A 20,286-nucleotide genomic window follows, 5' to 3' on the forward strand; every position below is an offset into this window, starting at 1 on the left:
GCTAGCGAGACGCTCGGCGCTCTATATGCATTTCAGTTGTACCTACATTTCAATAAAGCTGTTTATACTGCACTCAGTCTCTGAGCACTGTGTGGGGACACAGATACATCATTACAAATGTCTTTTACTTATGTTTTAAAAACCAAAACCTAGCTATTAACTATTTCATTGCAAATGCTTGGTTTGGGACTTGTGCCCTGGGAACCCTCCTACTGGCTCTTACCAGACCCCTGCCCCCTCAAGAGACAGCTGGTTTGGCGGTTCCTCGACTCATGAATTTGCTGCCTTGCTCGCCTCTACACGTGTGCCAATCAGAAGAACAATTTAGCAGTTACTTGAAATAATAAGAATAACCCACAGAAAACAATTCGTTAAAAAAAATAACTACGGAAGGATACACAGCCTTACCGGTGCCCTATTTTTACATTAGAGCAGGTGAGAACCATTTGCACCTAAAAACCCAAGCTGCCGCATAAGAAGCGAAGGTGAAACACTGTTTTTGTCTCACATCATGGCTCCCCGTAGCAGCCTACGTCTACACCACTTAACACTCTAGTTGTTTACTCGACGCACCCCTCCCTCCCCGCATACACGCCACGCAGTGATGTCGGAGGCTGACGTTGGGTTCACGCGGTGCCCCCAGTGCCGCAGCCTGTAGTCAGCAGGGAGAGTGACGGGAGAGGGCGGGGCCAGAGGCAGACGCAGGCCATACAAGAAATGGCTTTTCTACGATTAGAGGCGTGGCCAAAAAATAAAGTCAAGGACAAAAGGCGGAACCACGAAAGATGGGCGGGCTGCTCTGCTTCAAAGAGACGGAGTATCCACCATGGGGCTCAAACGGCTTTTAGTGTATTTATCTGAGGCCTTGATGCTGCGGTGTAGGCCAGGACATGGTGCGCCTTATTCGACGACTCCGGGTCCTGCGAAGAAACACGAAATCCTTTTCTAGAAAGAGCTTTGTAGGCTGCAGGAGGAGCGAAGCATCTTTTCAGCACTCAGAAGCAATGCGGGGTTTATATATGAGAGGTTGGGCTTGCGTGATAGAGGGGCGGTTTTTGGGTAGGGTGGGCGGGCTAGGCCTGTGGTTGGGCGGGGCCAGTGTCTGGGTCAGTGACAGTTGGAGGAGCTCGGGTTAGTGACAGGGAATCGTGCCGCCGGCAGGAAGTGAACCGCAGGTGCCTATTGCCCCCAGACTCTGCTTTATCCCTATCCACCCGGCGCCCCATGATGTCGGTGCCCGTCGCTGCCGAGGAGGAGAAACAGACCAAAGAGATGGAGGAATCTGGGCAGCGCTCCTTCCTGGCTACCGTGACCAAAGCCCCCAAGAAGGTGAGCCTCCAGGAAACACTATCCCCTAACCGACAACACACTTGAATGAACTGGCACATAAGTAGAAGGGTGTCTTTCTCGTACAGATATCAAATCCCCAAAGGTGCGCCCCCCCCCTCTTAATGCAAAAGCTTCCAAGAATGTGCGCCCTTCGAAAATTAGGTGTACAGGTACTACTTACCCAATCATTAGAGTGCTTTCCTCTGTACTTCTCTTTCCCAGTCCTCGTGTACTTACACACGTCCTTAATTACCAGAGCAGGGATCTTTCCTCTACTGACCACCTGCCTCCCTAAACTCTACCCATGTTCTATCTATCACCGTCCTAGGACAGTGTGCACTTCCAAGTAGGGGACCCCAGAAAAGGTGAAGCCATAACTCAATAGTATGTGAGAGAACATGATCAGAAGATTGAGAAACTCACATTCGTATATCTCCATACACAGCACCAAAAACCCTGCTGTGGGTGAATAAGCTGCACAGTTATGTTATAAAACAGACTAATATTCTGTGTTGGAACCAATCTTGAGGAAGATCAATCAGGGGGTTTTAAAGCGCGCTACTCACCTGTTAGGGTCCCAAGGCGCTGGGGAGGGGGGAAGGTGCAGCTCCGGATCAGTCGAAGAACCAGGTCTTGAGGCTCTTCTTGAAGGTGTGCAGAGTGGGGGAGCATCTGATGTAGACTAGGAGCTTGTTCCAGGCCTTTGCTGTGACGTAGGAGAAGGCTCTTCCACCTGCTCTGGTTCTGAGAATGCGTGGGATCTCTGCCAGGGCAAGGTCGGCGGAGCGGATGTTCCTTTTCAAAACGTGGAAGAAGACTCTTTCGTTGAGGTATTTGGGTCCGATGTGGAGGGATTTGTAGGCGTGGGTCAGTAGCTTGAAGGTTACTCTCTTCTCGATGGGGAGCCAGAGGAGGTCTTGTAGCTGCCCATATCGTGGGGTTCCGAGGACGAGTCTGGCTGCGGTGTTCTGGATGGTTTGGGGACTTGTTGACCCGGCGTAGAGGGCATTAATGTAGTCCAGTCTGCTGGTTATGAGTGTGTGGGTGACGGTCTTTCTGCTTTCGGGGGGGGGGATCCACTTGAAGGTCTTGCGGAGGGAGTAGAAGTAGGTGGAGGCGACAACGTTTATCTGGCGTGTTATGGCGAGGGAGGAGTCTAGAATGATGAATAGGTTTCAGGCGTGGTCTGTCAGAGTGGGTGGGTTTCATAGGGCGATGGGCCACCAGGTGTTTTTCCCAGGTGGGGGAGGAGGGTCCAAGGACGAGGACCTCCGTCTTCTCTGAGTTGAGCTTTAGGCAACTGTTGCTCATCCAGGCTGTGACGTCTTTCATTCCTTCTTGGAAGCTGCGTCTAGTGTCTTTGGGTTTCTTCATGCGGGAGAGGATGAGGTGGGTGTCATCGGCGTAGGATACTATGTTGGCCCATGCTGTCCAACGATGGCGACGATGTAGATGTTGAAGAGCGTGGCGCTGAGCGAGGATCCTTGTGGTACTCCGCAGTTGACCTCTGTGAGTTCGGTGAGGAAGGGTGGGAGTTGATTCTTTGGGTTCTGCCAGTGAGAAAGGAGCGGATACAGTTGAGGGTGGTTCCCCATATGCCGGCGCCGTGGAGTCTGGTGGCGAGAGTGCGATGGGAGACCTTATTGAAGGCTGTGGAGAGATCTAGTAGAATGAAGGCGCGGTGTCTCCCTGGTCGAGTAGTATGTGGATGTCATCGGTGGCGGTGAGGAGAGCGGTCTCGGTGCTGTGGTTGCTGCGGAATTCGGACTAGGAGGAGTTGAGAAAGGCGTTACCTTCGATGAAGGGGGTCAGCTGGGCATTGACAAATTTCTCAGTGACTTTGGCTGCGAAGGGAAGGAGAGAGATGGGCCGGTAGATTTTCAGGTCCATCGGGTCTGCTGAGGGTTTCTTGAGGAGGGACTTGACCTCTGCCTCATTGCAGTTGTCGGGGATGATGCCGGATTCGAAGGATGGTTAATGGGTGCTATGGCGGCGGAGTCTCTGTGGTAGATGTGCTGCGGGCAGGGGTCAGTGGGGGCTCCTGAGTGGTTGTTCATCATGGTCGTGGTGGTTTCCTCGGTGGTAGCCGGTTTCCTGGTGGTGATGGTGGGCTGGTTGTTGATGGCGGAGAGTAGGGTGGTGTCTGTTTGCTGAAGTTGTCGTAGAGGTCCTTGATTTTCAGGTAGAAGTAGGAGCCGAGTTTGTTGCAGACGTCCTGGGATGGCGTGATGTCCATGGCTTCACTGGGGGGTTTGGTGAACTGTTGTATGACGTTGAAGAGTTCCTTTACATTGTTGGCGTTGGTGTGGATTTTGTTGTGGATAAATGTCCTCTTAGTGTCTCTTATGCGCTGGTGGTATTCGGTCATGGCATTCCTGTAGGTGTTCTTGTCTTCGGTAGTTTTCCTGTTTCTCCAGCATTTCTTGAGGCGTCTGCAGGAGCGTCTGGGTTCCTGGAGGTCGGTGGTGAACCAGGTGGCCTTCATGGGGTGTTGTCTGGCGGGGTGGCAGAGGGGTGCGAGCTTGTCCTCACAGCTGGTGATCCAGCAGTGTAGTTCTTTGGCTGCTGAGTTGGCATCGGTTGTGGCGGAGGGGGGTCGTGGCAGAGGGTAGTGTTGAGGTGTTCCTCTGTGACCTGGCTCCAGTTCCCCAGTTGCGAGCGCGGGGCGGGTTTGGGTGCCGTGGTAGTGTTGAAGGTGAAGTGTACACAGTGGTGGTCGGTCCAGAGGGGGTTGTGAGGTATGGCTGAAGTGGATTTTTGTCCCTCCTGTGAAAATGGGGTCGAGGATGTGTCCGCCTTATGAGTGGGGACGGTGAGGAGCTGCTTTAGTGTGAGGTTGGCGAGGTTATCGAGGAGGGTGATGGAGTCTGGGTCGGTGCGGTTGTCGAGGTGGAAGTTCAGGTCTCCGATGAGAATGTAGTCTGTGCAGGCGATATCATGGGGTGCGACGAGGTCGGTGATGGTGGTGGTGGAAGAGGCGCAGGGCCCAGGGGGTCTTTAGGCGAGGTTCCTGCGCAGAGTGGTTCTGGGGCTGGCCTGTATCTGGAAGTGAAGGTGCTCTGTGCTGGAGAGGGGGGTCACTTGTGCTGGAGAGTCGGACGGAGCTCTTGTGCGCGATAGCGAGTACTCCTCCTGGGCGGTGGTGGCGGTACTTTCTCTGGATCTAGTATCCCTCGGGGGTGGCGATGTCGATGTCAGGGTGGGTTGGTCTATGTTTCCGTGAAGAAGGCGATGTCTGGTGAGAGGGTGTCAAGCAGGTCCCAGATCTCTACGGCGTGACTGTGTAGGGAGCACCCGTTGAGGAAGATGCAACTCGGGGCTTCTGTGGTACCGTCATCCGGTGTGGGTTCAGCAGTCGTGGGGGGCTGTCGATGGTGAAGGATTGTCAACAGTAAGACTGGCGGTGGGTGGTGTATGGCATTGATCTCTGGCAGCTGTTGTTCCTTCTGGGTTTGAGTGCAAAAAGGGCGGCAGGAGTTGTAGTCATGGGAGGTCGTAGAAACAGGGGGCTTGACGCTGGCCCTGGTGGGCCGCGGACGGGCGCAGACCGGCTTGCCTTTGGCGCGTCATTGGTGCGGCCGCTTTAGTAGGGAAGGGAAGCGCAGCTGGGAAGCGGGAACCAGCAAGGGGACAGGAGCCGCGGGGGCTGCAGCGGCGGCAAGGGCATAGAGGGCAAGATGGGTAGGGAGACAAAAAACGGCTAAACAACACGGAGAACACAGGTACAATTACTGACACAATAAAGATGGGCACAATAGACATAGAGTGAGCAGGCTAGAAGGACGATGGAAAACGGGCACAGAAAAACAGCACAAAGACAGACACAGAACACAGCAGCCAGCAGAAGAACAGGGCTCTCCCACTGGACCACCTGGGATGAAGCGCAGGCAGTAGCCTGCGGGTGGAAGAGGGCCTCAAACATCTACCTGAGCAAGCAGCGCACAGAGCACAGTGCCGTATCATGGCACTTAACAGCGGAGCTGCGGGGGAAGAGCAGGTCCTTGACCAGGAGGACAAATCCAATATGGTTTACAGTCCTTTTATGTGTGTCAGTATGCTTATGGGAGAGAAAAACACAGAGATCAAAAAGACAATAACTCCATTATAAATCTAAAAACATCAACACTGTAAGAGTACGCTTTTGCATGAGAACAGTCACAATACATATTGTTGATACCCTGATACATTTTGTGGGACAGAGTAGGTTCTTATGAGTGAAAGCTCGGTCCCTATATAATTTTGCAATATTACCATGTGCAAGAGTACAAGGTTCGAAAGAAGGAGTCGTGATTTGTAATAAAAGTCGTTTTTTAAATTTATGTAAGGTAAATAAAAATATTACAAACCAGAATTAGTTACTACGTTTCATTAATGAAAGCAATACATCACCATCGTTGTATATAGTTCATTGGCAATTGAAGCTTTGACACAGTTAATAAAACAGACAATTTACATTTTTTACATTTTATTGGGATTTTTATACAGAGCTATTTGATGCGAGTCTATAGACAAATATTTGTTATTAGGTTGTTGACATTTGTAACTGGTGCTCTATATACAGAAACTACCAAACTACAGTTAAACCAAATACAAAGAAGGGTGTGTACAATTGAAAACTAGTCACTGCCAGGCTGGGAAGAGATTTTAACGCAAAATATTACCAAAGACTTTGTGTCTTTGAAAACATTTTAGCACTCTATTACTGACTCTATTCATGTTGCACTTCCAGCTAACAATTGTTAACAAGGTTGCACCTCTACCAAAGTAGAGGGTGACTTTATTCCTACGAAGTAGGCTATGGAGAGATCATGGGTTGCTGGCAGTTGGGGTTCTAGTCAACACTGCAGATCTTTCGTCTGGTACCCCTTTAGGAACTATTTACAACCCTACCAGTGTAAAATCTGCCTAGGCTTCATTACTAAGAATCTTGGCTTCTTTCCTTGACACCTTTTGAAACAGGGACAATATGCATTTTGGAGTATTGGTGATGTGTATAGGAGCCTTGTCCCCATAATTGGATCACCAGAATCAGTTTGCCTCATTTGCTTATGTTGATTGGGTGAGTTCTGAGGAACCCATGAATCTTGCATTGTGATTGGCTGTGTCTTAATCCCAGCAGTCCGTATAACCCTATTCAAGAACCTTGGTCCTTAGAGTCCAAGTGCCACTAGAACTAGACTAAGTGGTGTGGTTAATGTTTGATCTCCATGTGTGTCAGATTACTTGGCAGTCGAGATGACCGAGATTATGTTTGTGTAAGTACATTGATTTCTTTGTAACCAGCAAGATAGTCTGTGCTGTTCTTCTGCTTTTTGAAGTACATCCTAATCATAAATATCTAAGCATGTTAGAAAGCCATATACCTTCAAGAAACCCATTTGTGCTTAAAACTGCCATATAATCCATAAACGTGTTCTCCCACTACTATTGTGGAATCACCATCTTTCCTGGCACGAATGAAAGACCATGTGGTGTAACAAAGGAAGGCATTATACCCACCTACCACTCTACACAACTCTAGACCGTCCGAGTTTTCCATCAGGTGGCAATTACCATTCAGTAACCGTTCCTCTAACCACTTTGTTCGCTGCACTCGATGACTCGTAGTTTCCTGACACAACACCTAAAAGCATTTGGAGTCTATACAGTGGGCTCAAGGCAACTTCTTTTTTAAGTTACCATCATACACCAGTTTGAGATACTGCTCACGACAGGATGCTCGTTCCACATGTAGCTATATCTAGGATCCCCTTGCACTGCTAATATTTTGCGGCTTCAATGACCCATGCTGAACAGCTTTTTTAAAATTCAAACCTCAGTCAAAGTCATTTATTCCTGATACTAATTACATGCATAGTCCCTTTTTCATGTAGCAGCGTCCCGCTCCTTCATCTTGAAACCACTTGTAGTTTGCCTCTGCTGGCCTGTAATAGGTATCTTGTGAACATGAGTCACTCGCTGTAGAGCTACTGTGAGTTACTGAGACTTATAATAAACTACAGTCCAACCATACTTGTAGCATTGCAGCTCTAGGACTACAGGTTGTCTGTGCTTATGTCACTTCACATAGGTAATTATATTTCTTTTTGGAGAGTCTCTAATAATTTGTCACATTCAGTTCCTAATAAGTGCCCTCCAACTGGATTTTTGTGACTGTCTCAAATTTTAAATTTAGTTCTATTACCGCTTAGCCATTTCTGCAGAAAGAGAGTTGAAGCCAGAAATGTGATCTTACCTTGGAATGTCGTTTTCTCTGACACAAGTTCCTTTGTTCTCCATGGCCTCGTTTTAGGCTACGAATATACAAATCTATGATGTGTTTAGAAATAGCTAACCCTTCTTTTTAACTTGTGGGGATCATGTCTAAATCACCCACGCTTCCCAAATGTAGATCCTGCCCTTTGTGTTCTCATTGAAAATTATTTTAATAGTTTCCAAGATACATCCTCTAGTTCACAGTTTAGTTGATTCCTCATCAAGGTTGTAATTAATGTGTTCGAATGTGAGCTGTACACTTGAAGTGGTAACTCTGTATCGATTTTTTTAGTCAGTGAGAACTTTATTACATTTATATAAACTTATATAAAATCATACCAGTGTGCAGACAAAAACTTGTATGATGTGTGTGTGTGTGTATATATATTCACTGAAAAAAACCATAGGTTTCACACCAGTTATAGTTAGGTGGAAATTTTACTCGCATAAAACCATTGAAATTCCCACGTTAGAGTTACTTGGACTCACTATAACTTGCGCGTGCAATGCACTGCTGATGACGCCACATATTACATCACTCATGATATGGTCAGTGACATCACTCATGACATCACTGATGACATCTCAAATGACATCACTGATGACAACATCCTTGTGACTAAGTGGCAGGCCTCCTATCAGCATAAAATAACCTTTGACACACACATTCAAAAATAGAAACTAACATTTTCTTAAAAAAGGAGAAACCAATACCAATTACAACAACTTATTAGGTAATTCCAACATCTACATACACATCCACTCATTCACCAACAGTTCTATATAGTCACTCATGCATGTACTTACTCATCATATATACTCATACACCTATACATCCTGTTACACACTAATACTCATCCATATAGTTACTCACACACAAATTCACACATGCAAATAAACTATCAAGAAACCATTTACTTCATTATACTGCTATATGCACACCACTACACATACTTCTACAGAAACGGAAACATATTTACTCTCTTAAACAATCAATTATAAAAACAGATACTCACTAACCCACCCATACACACAATCATCCACCCATACAGTCATGCGCACATGCTGTCTTCAAAATACATACAAATAGTGAGTCACTCATTCATGCATCTGTGCTCTAAGTAATATCCCCCACCGAACCATACAGACACTGATACTGATACTCAAAAAAACAACTAATAACCCATATACCCCCTCATGTAGCTACTCGCCAACCCATGCAGCCACTTATACACAAAGTGAGACACATATACAGATATTTAAACATTACTCGCTAATATATGTATTCACTAAGATACATTTAATAAGTCAGTTAACCAATCAATTTTACACAAAAAAACATCCATTTAGACATTTATTAACCCATTTATTCTTCCATCAACCTTTAGATATACATATATAAAAAATATTTATTTTTCAGAAAGATACACATTCACTGGATGATGTCATCAGTGATGTCATCAGTGATGTCATGAGTGATGTCACTGACCATGTCATGAGTGATGTAATATGTGACGTCATCAGCAGTGCATTGGACGCGCAAGTTATAGTGAGTCCAACTAACTATAACGTGGGAATTTCAATGGTTTTATGCGAGTAAAATTTCCACCTAACTATAACTGGTGTGAAACCTATGTTTTTTTCAGTGAATTTAATAGGTTTTTTAAATGCTAATTCCTAACTATAACTGGTGTGAAACCTATGGTTTTTTTCAGTGAATATATATATATATTCGGGGCCGAAACGCCATGCGGCTGAATTTGCACGAATAAAGGTATTCAGCACTTACTTGGCCCGTGTTTGTTCAGTTTCTATAGCGGTGGTGGAATCTTGCCACTGGGTGGAGACGCGGTGTACCGGAGATATAGATATATATATATATATATATATATATATATATATGTAATTTCTATGGCAAAATGAAACCCCTCATTTTGTTCCTTTTCAAATTAAATGCATTAAGTGTTACCACTTTATTCCAATCTAGATGACTTCAGGTGTGCCATCCTTTTGTCATAAGTAAGACTGTTAGCGTTCTAGTTGTTCTTTAGAACACTCTGAGACATTCTGTCATTGGGCTATAGTTGGGCTACATCTGGCTGATATTTGGGCTACATTTGGGCTCTTTTGTCTCTGGTGGCCATCTTGGAAGACTGCATATCAGAATTTTTTTAATGAAATATAAGAGGATTTGAGAAGTCACTCAAAATGTGCCCTAATTTTTCTTTCTTCAGCACTAATCATAATTTCTATGGCAAAATGAACCCCCTCATTTTGTTCCTTTGCAAATTAAATGTTTTAAGTGTTAACACTTTATTCCAATCAAGATGACTTCAGGTGTGCCATACTTTTGTCAAAAGTAAGACTGTTAGCGCTCTAGTTGTTCTTTAAAACACTCTGGGACATTCTGTCATTGGGCTATAGTTGGGCTACATCTGGCTGATATGTGGGCTACATTTGTTTTTTTTGTCTCTGGTGGCCATCTTTGGGCTATTTTGGGCTACATTTGGGCTCTAACATATATATAGCCCAATGTAGCCCAATATGTATTTTTTCAAAGTTAATTTTCGTAAAAACCACTGGAGCATATATCTTGAGACATAGCAAAGGCACATCGGGGTACCAGTCCCTACAATTTTGCCAAGTTTGGTGGAAATCCATTCAGCCGTTCGGGCTAAAAGTGAGTTTGACCGCCCTATGGAAATTAACATGGAGAAAACACGTTTTGGGACCCCCCTTTTATCTCGGCCCCCGCTTGACAAATCCCCCACACATTTTCAGGGAAGGAGCGGAGCGGGCCACGAACTTTGAGAAATTCGCGAAGATTCGTCCACCGGCGCCAAAGTTATTCCCAATAGAATGTTGCGGATTTCCTATGGAAAGTAGATCCTAACTATAACTACCTACTGGCGACCGCCAGAAGGTAATATATATATATATATATATATATATATATATATATATATATATATATATTCCTCCAATCCTTCTTTCAGTTAAAACAGGTCTGACACATGCTCGGGTTGCCAAACTGAATTTTATTGCCACCGGTGCACTTTTGCCAACGTCGCGATGTCCACTATTACAGCGTCTGGCAGACGCGTTTCGGCGTGTGCCTCATCAGTGCCAGGTAAGTGCTGAATGTGTCATGATGAATCATTTCGCGGGGCTGCTGTTTGAATACACCGAGTGTTCTAATTGGCTGGGACTCATAGATGTAGAAAGCAGACAGGGAAAGTTCCTCCGATGATCAATGTCGCTGTAATCCCAACCACGAGTCCTCGGGCACAGTACACCAAGTCCTGCAATGTGGAACAAACAAACCAAGCAGTCAGATTGTGGTACAGTGACCCATCTTCACACATGATAATACATTTGTTGCTTCGCCTATATATATATATATATATATATATATATATATATATATATATCTATATATATATATATATATCCATTCAAATGCAGGCACTCTAATTGAAGGAGACCACAAGGAGAAACTTCATTCAGGGATTTAATGGCAGCCTGCAAGCACACAGTGAGGCAGCAGCACCTCTTCCCAAATGTGAACGCCGGACGCGTTTCGGGACCTTCTCCCTTCATCTGCGGCGTGTGATGAAAGTAACTGCTCGAACGGAATGTCTCTGCACACATAAGTAATGCCTGCCTCTCGGGCGTGGCTGGATCACAATGTATCCTGGATATTGTAGTGCGCACTACCTCACCCCAGTGGGTGTGCAAACAGTTACAAAAGTGGATTAAAATTCATTCCCCAGTGGGTGGAGGGGGAGGCTTGCTGTCACCCTGAGCCCCGCTTTTCGGATGCCTTCCTGGTAAGCGGGCATCGTCCTGCGGCGATCACCGGCTCACTCTCCTTTACTGTGCTTCCCAACACCAACCGGCACAAGGACAGGATCCATTGTTCTATGGCGGGCCTCTCCTCGCGACCGCAGCTGGCCGCAAAAATCCATTCAAATGCAGGCACTCTAATTGGAGGAGACCACAAGGAGAAACTTCATTCAGGGATTTAATGGCAGCCTGCAAGCACACGGTGAGGCAGCAGCACCTCTTCCCAAATGTGAACGCCGGACGCGTTTCGGGACCTTCTCCCTTCATCTGCGGCGTGTGATGAAAGTAACTGCTCGCACGTAATGTCTCTGCACACATAAGTAATGCCTGCCTCTCGGGTGTGGCTGGATCACAATGCATCCTGGATATTGTAGTGCGCATTAATAGCGAATCCTTAAAATTCGCTATTAAGGACTCGCAATTCCTTACCTTGATGAATCTGGCCGTAAGTGCTTAGTATCACAAAGTGAGACTTGTTCACAGGTACAGGGTGGATGCTTCGTTATTTTGTTTCAGGTGCCTTTTATAAACATCAACTGAGGAAAAATACCCAGCCTAAAGTATGTCAGTATACACCAATGCTTATTAGACATCTGTAAAAGGATACCTCCTCCGACCACTCCATCCTAACCACTGATTTTACCAAGATATACTGATGAAACGTTTGGATAGAGCAGAGGCTCTCTCTCTCGGCTGCCACCCTGAAACAAAAGGCCTTCTTTTTTCCAAACCATGTCATTTTTTATTTACAGTATTCTCGACATCAAAAAATAAGTATGATCTCCCAAGAGCTTTAAAGTTTTCTCTCAAATGGTGCAGCCAGGGTATATATTTGACATGTTACCCAATTTCAAACAATCTCGGATAGCCAATCTATTAAGGCTTTACTCCTCATTGAGCCAGGCTGCACACCAAAGTAAAATAGGTGCAGAGGAATAAAGTCTGAGATAAACTTCATACCAAGCTCTTCATGTACGATCTCTCGGGATACTTTGGCCAACACCTTCAATAATGTTTTAACCGAATTTTGACACACACTATCGGGGAGAAAAGTCATATAGACTAGCAACAGCCCCCTTAAAAGGCCCAATATATTTTTTTCATTAGGGGCTGCTGACCAGAATCTATTAGACACCCTAAGTAAGTAAAAGTATCAACCTTGGTTAAAACCTGACTCAGCGTTAAAAAGGTAGTGGTTTTGGTACTTTTAGGGACCATGACATGAGATTTTTAAAAATTAGTTAAAAGGTCCAGACTGTCCATAAAATCAATAAAAAGGTCTAAAAGCCGCTGCACACTTCTTGCGGTACTCACAATTAAAACCACATCGTCTGCGGACCTATCTACCTCTCACTCTTGGGACACCTGCGTACTGGACAGAAAGCACCCCCTCTAAACGATTGATGTACATACTGAGCAGAAAGGGTGCCAAACTACAGCCTTGACAGACACCCCTCCTTAGGTTAAAGTGTTTGGTGCATTCCCCAAAACTCCCAAATGTGACCCTTCCCATCAGATCACAGTGCAGGTCCTGTAAAAAACACAAAGGCCCAGGTTCCACCTGCATGCACCCCAGCTCTGCCTAGAGCTTATCTATGTTGCCTTATCCAAGACAGAGCTGAGGTCCACGAGGCACGGTGTAGCAACCCTTTTTTGGCCTTAGTATATTTATTAAGAGATGTAGGTAAAGATTCTGCTCCACTGTTCCCCTACCAGGCCTAAATTCATACCGAAGGTCAGACAGTATGTTGTGTTTGTCTGCCCAGTTTGTAAGTCTCTCCAAGATTATACAACCAATGATTTTGACCTCGGTGTCCATTAATAAAATAGGTCTATAACATGCTAGGTTCTTCCTGTCCCCCTTCTTAACCCTTTCGATGCTGATGACGAGCTCAGCTCGTCATCACCCAAGGGTGTCGTGTGCTGATGACGAGCTGAGCTCGTCATGGTGCCACTAAAATGGCATTTTCCAGCACAGGGGGGGGGGGAAACGCCCAGCAGCCATGTGGTTAAATACAGGCACCATCACCGAAATACTCCAGGCCTCTGGCACATAACTCCTGATGGAAGCATTTATGTTAAGGGTGAGGAAAAGGGCCAATAGGTCCACTAGGGACTTAAACAAGTACCCCGGAACCCATTCACAACTGAAGCCTTACCCGAGGGCAGTGACAAAATTGCATCTCTAATTTGTTCCCAGTGAAACTTCAACTTGACACCCTCTACTGCAGCTGGGTTTGACAGTCTGAGTCCTCACCATGATATAGTGAAAAAATGATTCACCCAAACCTGGGGCAGGACGATGGTGGCCTGGTCGGTTACCATATCCGTAAAAAATAAAAACGGGTGATTTACGACCCTGCAAAAACATAACTCAGTCCCTCATATCATTAGCTCTCAAGTTTGTCCCGCAACTCTTTCAGCCCCAGCTTCCTAATTTTTAGAGCTTCTCTATAAATCGTTCTATATTGTTGCACCTCGTGACTATCTCAGTGTTTTTAAAGCTTTAAGAGCGCTTTGCAAACTAGAGCAATTCTTATTAAACCAACCACCTTGTACTGGAATACTGGACAGTCCTGGCTTAGTAAGAGCAGATTTGATGTGGACACATATTGTATCCTAAGTCCTTAAAATGCTTTCTAGAGAGTACTGTTCGTCCAGACATACCTGAAACTCAGATTGGCAAGATGAAACAAACTTGGCATTAAGGACCTCCGGAATTACCAAATACCACTTAATTCTCCGTCCCTGATCTTTAGAAATGACCGGAGATTTAAGAAGGAAATACTGATCCACCTGCTTCATGTCCCAGTAAAAACTAGCAGAAAGCGGGTTATGATCACTAAAAATGTTCCAGTCCACTGAGAAAGGTGTCAGGGAGGAATATAAACCAGCTGAAACATACATATGGTCAATGTTGGAACCATTACCATAACCTTTAAATATCTGGGCACTATTTCCTGAAAGCACCGCCCATACACTTAGAAGATTAATCAAGTTAAAATTGGAAGATAAGTAGTCATCAAATCACCCTGTTACCGTATGTTTAACATGAACTTGGTTGTCATTACCATCCTCCTGGTCCCCCCTGCTAAACAAATAGCAGTCTCCACAAGGATGACAATTGAAATCACCAAGTATCATCAATGCAATATGTTAAGTGGAATATGAGGTGTAAAAAGCATTTAGAAGGCGTCCAGGCATCATAACCACATCATCAGTCTCTTTTCCATGAATTGCGGCATATAGATGAATATACAGCAAACCACAATTGTTTAGCAAAGGAAAGAAGAACCCCAGGAAGATGGGTGTCAATAACTGGGACGATCTCTGTTTTTTAGATCAGGTATTGTTTGACAAATGTTGCTAACCCCTTCCCAGCCCTCCCACCGCCCACCTCTCCAACTAGATGATGGGTGCGCACTCGTAGATAAGGTGGCAAAGTCCTCCAAATAGAGTCCTGTCCCATGTTTTTTGTAACAAACCAATGATGTCAGAGGAAGTGAGCGTCTTGAGCCAGTCTGGGTCATCAAATTTCCCTTGCGACCCAGCAATATTCCAGCTAAAAACCTTTAGCTCCCTGGCTCTGTGGGGCACTTTTGCAGGTTCATACTAAACTGTGCCAATCCTGATCGCTGAGCCTGCTCAACAAATCATATTAATTAGCCAAGGGGATAATATTAATAATAATCCATATTTGTAAAGCGCACAATCACCCGTTAGGGTCTCTAGGCGCTGGGGGCCGTCAGGAAGATTAAGCAAGCTATTGCCCAGAGTCACATGGTGCTGGACTAATCTGCGGCCGGTGCCAGGGATCGAACCGTGATCCCCAGCTTCCGGAGTCAGTCGCCCTGGCCGCGGCGCCACACCTCTTCTGGTTTCCTAGCATGAGCACGATCTAGCACAGGTACCTTGGCAAGGCTCTATCTGGCTGTTCTGCCCCAAATTCGCAGGCTTGTTAAAAAAAGCTGAAAGTCGGCACTGAAATTCTATTTGAAATTACCTGGCAAAGCTGGGAGTTAGTTGAAACGGATCCTGCCGTATAATAATAATAATGCAGTCTCTGCCCATAATTTCGAGGCACTGCCAATTCATGCCACTCTCCTGATCACTATGATTTCATTGGATAATAACTGTCTACACTGAAGGTATCTCTTCCAGTAAGCCAGAGTACAATCTTGTGTTTCAGTTGTAGGACGCTTTCATGGGCAGATTGCAAATGGGGTGGAACATCAGCTAGGACCAAGCCGTAAGTTGTGCAGGCGGGAGGAAGCTGCAGAAGAACAGCGGAGGGAGAGGTACCCCCATAGACTCCGATGAAGTTTGCTGAACACTCTTTTGTATATCAGCATCTGGGTCTGGGGTATTTAAACGATCCCTGTATTCCAGGTCTGCTACCCGGGAAGTGACACGTGGCCTTCGCCCACCTCCAAAGTGGCAGCCTTCTCCACTACTAGGGAAGTTGACTGTATTGCAACAACGAGGCCAGAGAGGTTACACATTGAATTACCGACTGGGCCCACAATTCCAACATTGCCAAGACCTGAGAGGCATACTGATGTTGAGGGAGAGGAAGGAGTCTGACTGGGGTGGATGTCTGGTAGGATATTCAAGGGAGTAGATACTTTTATCATAATGTTATCTGTTTGTTCACTCAGCCGTTCTACAGATTTCCTCAATTAATCCAACCTCTCCTCAAGCATTTCAAATCTAAGACCAAGATTCTCAAAGGCAAAATTAATTTTAGTTTCCAGGTTAACTAAAAGATTCTGTATAGAACCCTCCTCTGGAACAGCAGCCAGAAGTCCCCTTTTCGGTTTCTTGGGAGTCCCCTTATTTTTCTTCTTGGCCTGGTCCCACCCAGCCTCCCTTCCTGTCTGTCTGGTTGTGCATGATTGTAGTCGCATGAGATTCTGTATTCATGGGGTCGACCAAGGGTTGCAAGTCCTGAGTGTCCACAGAGGGTTGAGGGTTAAAGCACTCCTCAGCCTCTAGAACTGGTCTTGCATCTTTCTCTAAATTTTCCTAGTCTTCATCAATTAAATCATAGCTCTGACGTGATTGGGTCAGTTGTTCCTCCACACAAATGATTTCTTCAGTGAGTGCACACACAGCGTTTATAAGAATGATAGGATAGAGCTACTTGTTCTGGGCGATTTATCAGGTATGTTTTTCGCCTCCGCTTTCCTTTTCTTTATATCATAAGTATAAGTTAGTAGGAAGAAGAAGCTCCTTTATGACAAGCCAAACCCAAGCTGGAGGCTGGATCCCCACTTCATGGCCCAGCCAGGTGTGTAGTAAAACTCTGAACTAGGAAAGACAAGTCTCCACTTACTTCAGGTCAGACACCAAACCACTTTTGGGTGCGGCAAGCAGCATGCAACAGGGTTCTCCCTGACCTCAGCACTCCACTGTTTGTATTCCACAATGAATACATAGAGAGGTCTACTTTCTCAAGATTTAAAACTCCCCCTTATTGGTGGCGTAACTAGTCACTTTCAAGTTTAATATGATTTGTCTTGTTACAGTGATCCAAAAGGGAAAAGATACCTGGGTTCTAATATACCTGGACTCTAATAAAACCTTACTACAAAGACATCAAGTATTACAGAATGTGGCTGCCAGATTATTGTGTCGGGTGCCGAAGTTTTCATCAGTCGCTAATCGTATTACATTTAAAGCTACACGCTACAAAACTGGAGTGGCCCCCTTATACCTAGAAAAGTTAGTGCAGCATTACCAACCTCCGCGACTTCTTAGGTCTGCCCACCAGATGAGGTTCTCGGTACCAAAATTTAAATTATCCTGCATGGGTGGCCTGTCCTTCTTGGACCTATCTTGAGGAACTCTCTGCCGCTCTCGCTATGTAAGGTGATCGATTATGGCCTTTTTCGCTAAAGTCTGAAGATGTGGTTATTCAGCTCTTAGATCTCCCGCTAGCTCTCTGATCTGGCCGGCGCAAGGAAATCCCTTGGGGTAGCTGTGCGCGATACAAATACATACATACATATATACATTAAAATTAGTGAAAAAGACCATTAGCAGCAATCAAGAGGGGTGGCCCAACTCGGCCTCTTCCAGCAGATGACATTCCCAGATCGCACTTTCCCAGGTGCAATCAGAGCGTGTTTCGCACTATGGGAGTCCAAGGAGTACTTTAAGAGCAGTGATGCAGCAGTAGCCCTGCCTTTCAGGCTGCTCACTGCTCCCTGGAACATGCAATCCCCATCTCTGCAAACAACACAGTATCCTGCGCTGCAGGAGTCAAAGGAACTCTTTAAGCGCATTGGGGCAATAATGTGGCGGTAGCCCCTCCTTTCAGGCTGCCTCCTGGGATATGCAGTCCTCTCTTCGGCAAAGACCACTGTAGTTTAGTCACTCTGACTGCATTTGCAGTCTTTGTTTTTGTTTCAACAATGAATAAATTGCATAAAAGAACATGATTTTGGTGGGGACATGTACAGCAAACTAGAGAGGATCCAATACTAGATGTTCACGCCCCTTCTTGCTTGACCATACCCAACCTTTTGTTAAATATGGTACACACAGTGAGCAACCCAATATACCCTTGGGGGCTTCGGTGAGAAGTTATAGAATGGGTAGAGAGTGCCTCCAAGGGAGTTTATTCAAAAAAGTATTTTGATATTTTGAAAATAAATTTTTAGTATAGGATACTTAATAATCCTGATTGTGTTTAGTTCAGTCAATCATATATATAAGCTTCTAACTTTTCAAACATGAATACAGTAAACATTAAACAGAAACAACAAGCAGGTGTTAAGGCAAAATATTGGTTTTTATCAAAAAAATCACAAGGGTTATAAAATACAAATATATAGACAGGAATACAGGAAGAATACAATGGATTGAAGTTAATTTCTCTGTAGAACCTGTAGACACCTATCCAAAACATAAATGTTATAAATTCTCATTGGATAAGGGTAATGGTCGACGTTTCGGTCTCTTATGGCTGATTCCTTGAGACCATCATCAGGACTGATCAATAGATATTTGTAAGGCCCTATTGTAAAATGAAATAGGAAATATTTACTATTACAATTAAACCAAATCAAACAATTTCATTAAGCACTATACACCTAGATTTGACATCAAAACTAAATTACAGACTTAACAAAACATAATGTATTTACATGACAGATTGACCTTTAGACTAAACAAAACATACAATGGTGACCATATAAATACACAACACTTTACTAGGTTTCAAATAATTAGAATAACATCGTTTGTGACCCTAAATCCGATCATGATCTGATTTAGGGTCACAAATCGGTCATGTAAATAGTTTTCAAAATATCAAAATACTTTTTTGAATAAACTCCCTTGGAGGCACTCTCTACCTATTCCTTTTGTTAAATATAGCACCACTGTGCATTAGCGAAAAGTGCACCTTACAACTTTTAATTTCCAATCGACAAATACATAAAAATAATTTCAACAGTATGCTCTTTTACATATGTTTGTTTGAGTGAAGCTTGAGGAGTTAGTTGCAGATCTTTTGTTCAAAGTGTCAATAATGGTGAATCTTTTTAAAAACACCATTTGTGCACTATCCCAAAGTAAACATTTGGTCCAAGTCTTAGCATTTGTATTTTCATGAAGATGGGTTAATTATGGGTTGAGTTGCAATCATTTGAATACAGTCGTACAACATAGACTATTCTAGCTTATTAGAAACTGAGCACCAAGTACTGGGGAGGAAATGTGACGAGTTTGTGCTATATAGAAATACTAAAACTGTAAAATACTTCTCTGAAGTCCTGTCAGACTTCTGCCCCCTGTAAAGCCATGTATTTATGGAAAACATAGAAAAGAGGGTGGTCAGTGTAGAACAATTGACGCTTGATACAAACTGAAATGGGAGAAATACTTGGGAGAACTGGGGAGGAAGACTGACATGTCATGTATCCCGGAGACATGGTCGTAAGATTTAGTTTTTCGATAGTGCAACTTAAACTACTATTAAAGGTCTGCTAAACCAGAACACAAATGCAAATATTCAAGCTTTTGACTGCCTACGAACCTGTGGATAGAAAAGCAGCTTTAACCATGTAATATGGCAGTCTCAACAAATAACACTAATCTTGGTAAGGTTATTGAATAAATATACATAGAAGAGGACCCTTCTAGAAACCCTCGTCCAAAACCGCATTTTTGGAAACATGGGAAGATGTGGAGGTCACAAGGTGCAAAAAGGTATTCTCTAATATGCCTGCAAAGCTTATTTCACCCCCCCCCCCCCCCCCCCAACTCCTCCATTATTTCATAGTTGTGTGAGTCTTAAGCTTTTTCATTCATATGAGTAATGGAGGAAAAAGTGGTTGTGAGAGACCAGGAAGGTTTGCCTTCCCACTTATGAAGGTATAAGTGGTTAGTGCTTAATCTACCACCTTCCTCCAGCATGCAAAGCTTTGTCACAGAAGAGATAAGGATGTTATTGGTGTGTCATCGCCGTTTGTAAATTTAAAAATCTTACAGCTTTTCAGTACCATCCAACTTATATTGAAATTGCATTTATATAGCGCTTACTACCCCTGATGAGGCGCCTAAGCGCTTTTTTGGTGAGTAGCACACTACTCCGGCACCCATAAAGGATTAGCGTTGAATTAGTATGGTGAAATATGAAAGTAATTAAACTGGTGGATAGGTTAGTCAATTATTTGGATTTGATAGAATAGCGGAAGGATAGAAGAGGAAAAAAGGTTTGTATTTATATAGCCCTTGTAATATGATGTGAATATTTAAGAAGATTGTTTATGGCAAAAACCACTTAAAATGGAAAAGGGAATAAGGGTAGACTTAACCAGATAAGGAGGCACGTTTAAGCTGTAGTTG

The 20,286-nt window shown here is 44.4% G+C and overlaps 1 protein-coding gene across 2 annotated transcripts in view; it reads left to right on the forward strand.

Moving 5' to 3' along the window:
* The first annotated feature begins 1,097 nt into the window (after positions 1 to 1,097).
* The window catches only part of AHCYL1 (adenosylhomocysteinase like 1), a 305,772-nt gene continuing 286,583 nt past the window's right edge, over positions 1,098 to 20,286 (forward strand). For both annotated transcript variants that reach the window (XR_015296031.1, XM_086923586.1), the window contains exon 1: positions 1,098 to 1,329. Coding sequence is in view for 1 of the 2 variants with exons in the window: in XM_086923586.1 (XP_086779712.1) it covers positions 1,225 to 1,329 (105 nt within the window). In the remaining variant the exon portion in view is untranslated. The remainder of the gene's footprint in view (positions 1,330 to 20,286) is intronic.

Source organism: Lissotriton vulgaris, chromosome 5 (assembly GCF_964263255.1).
Source record: "Lissotriton vulgaris chromosome 5, aLisVul1.2, whole genome shotgun sequence".
Classification (NCBI taxonomy): domain Eukaryota; kingdom Metazoa; phylum Chordata; class Amphibia; order Caudata; family Salamandridae; genus Lissotriton; species Lissotriton vulgaris.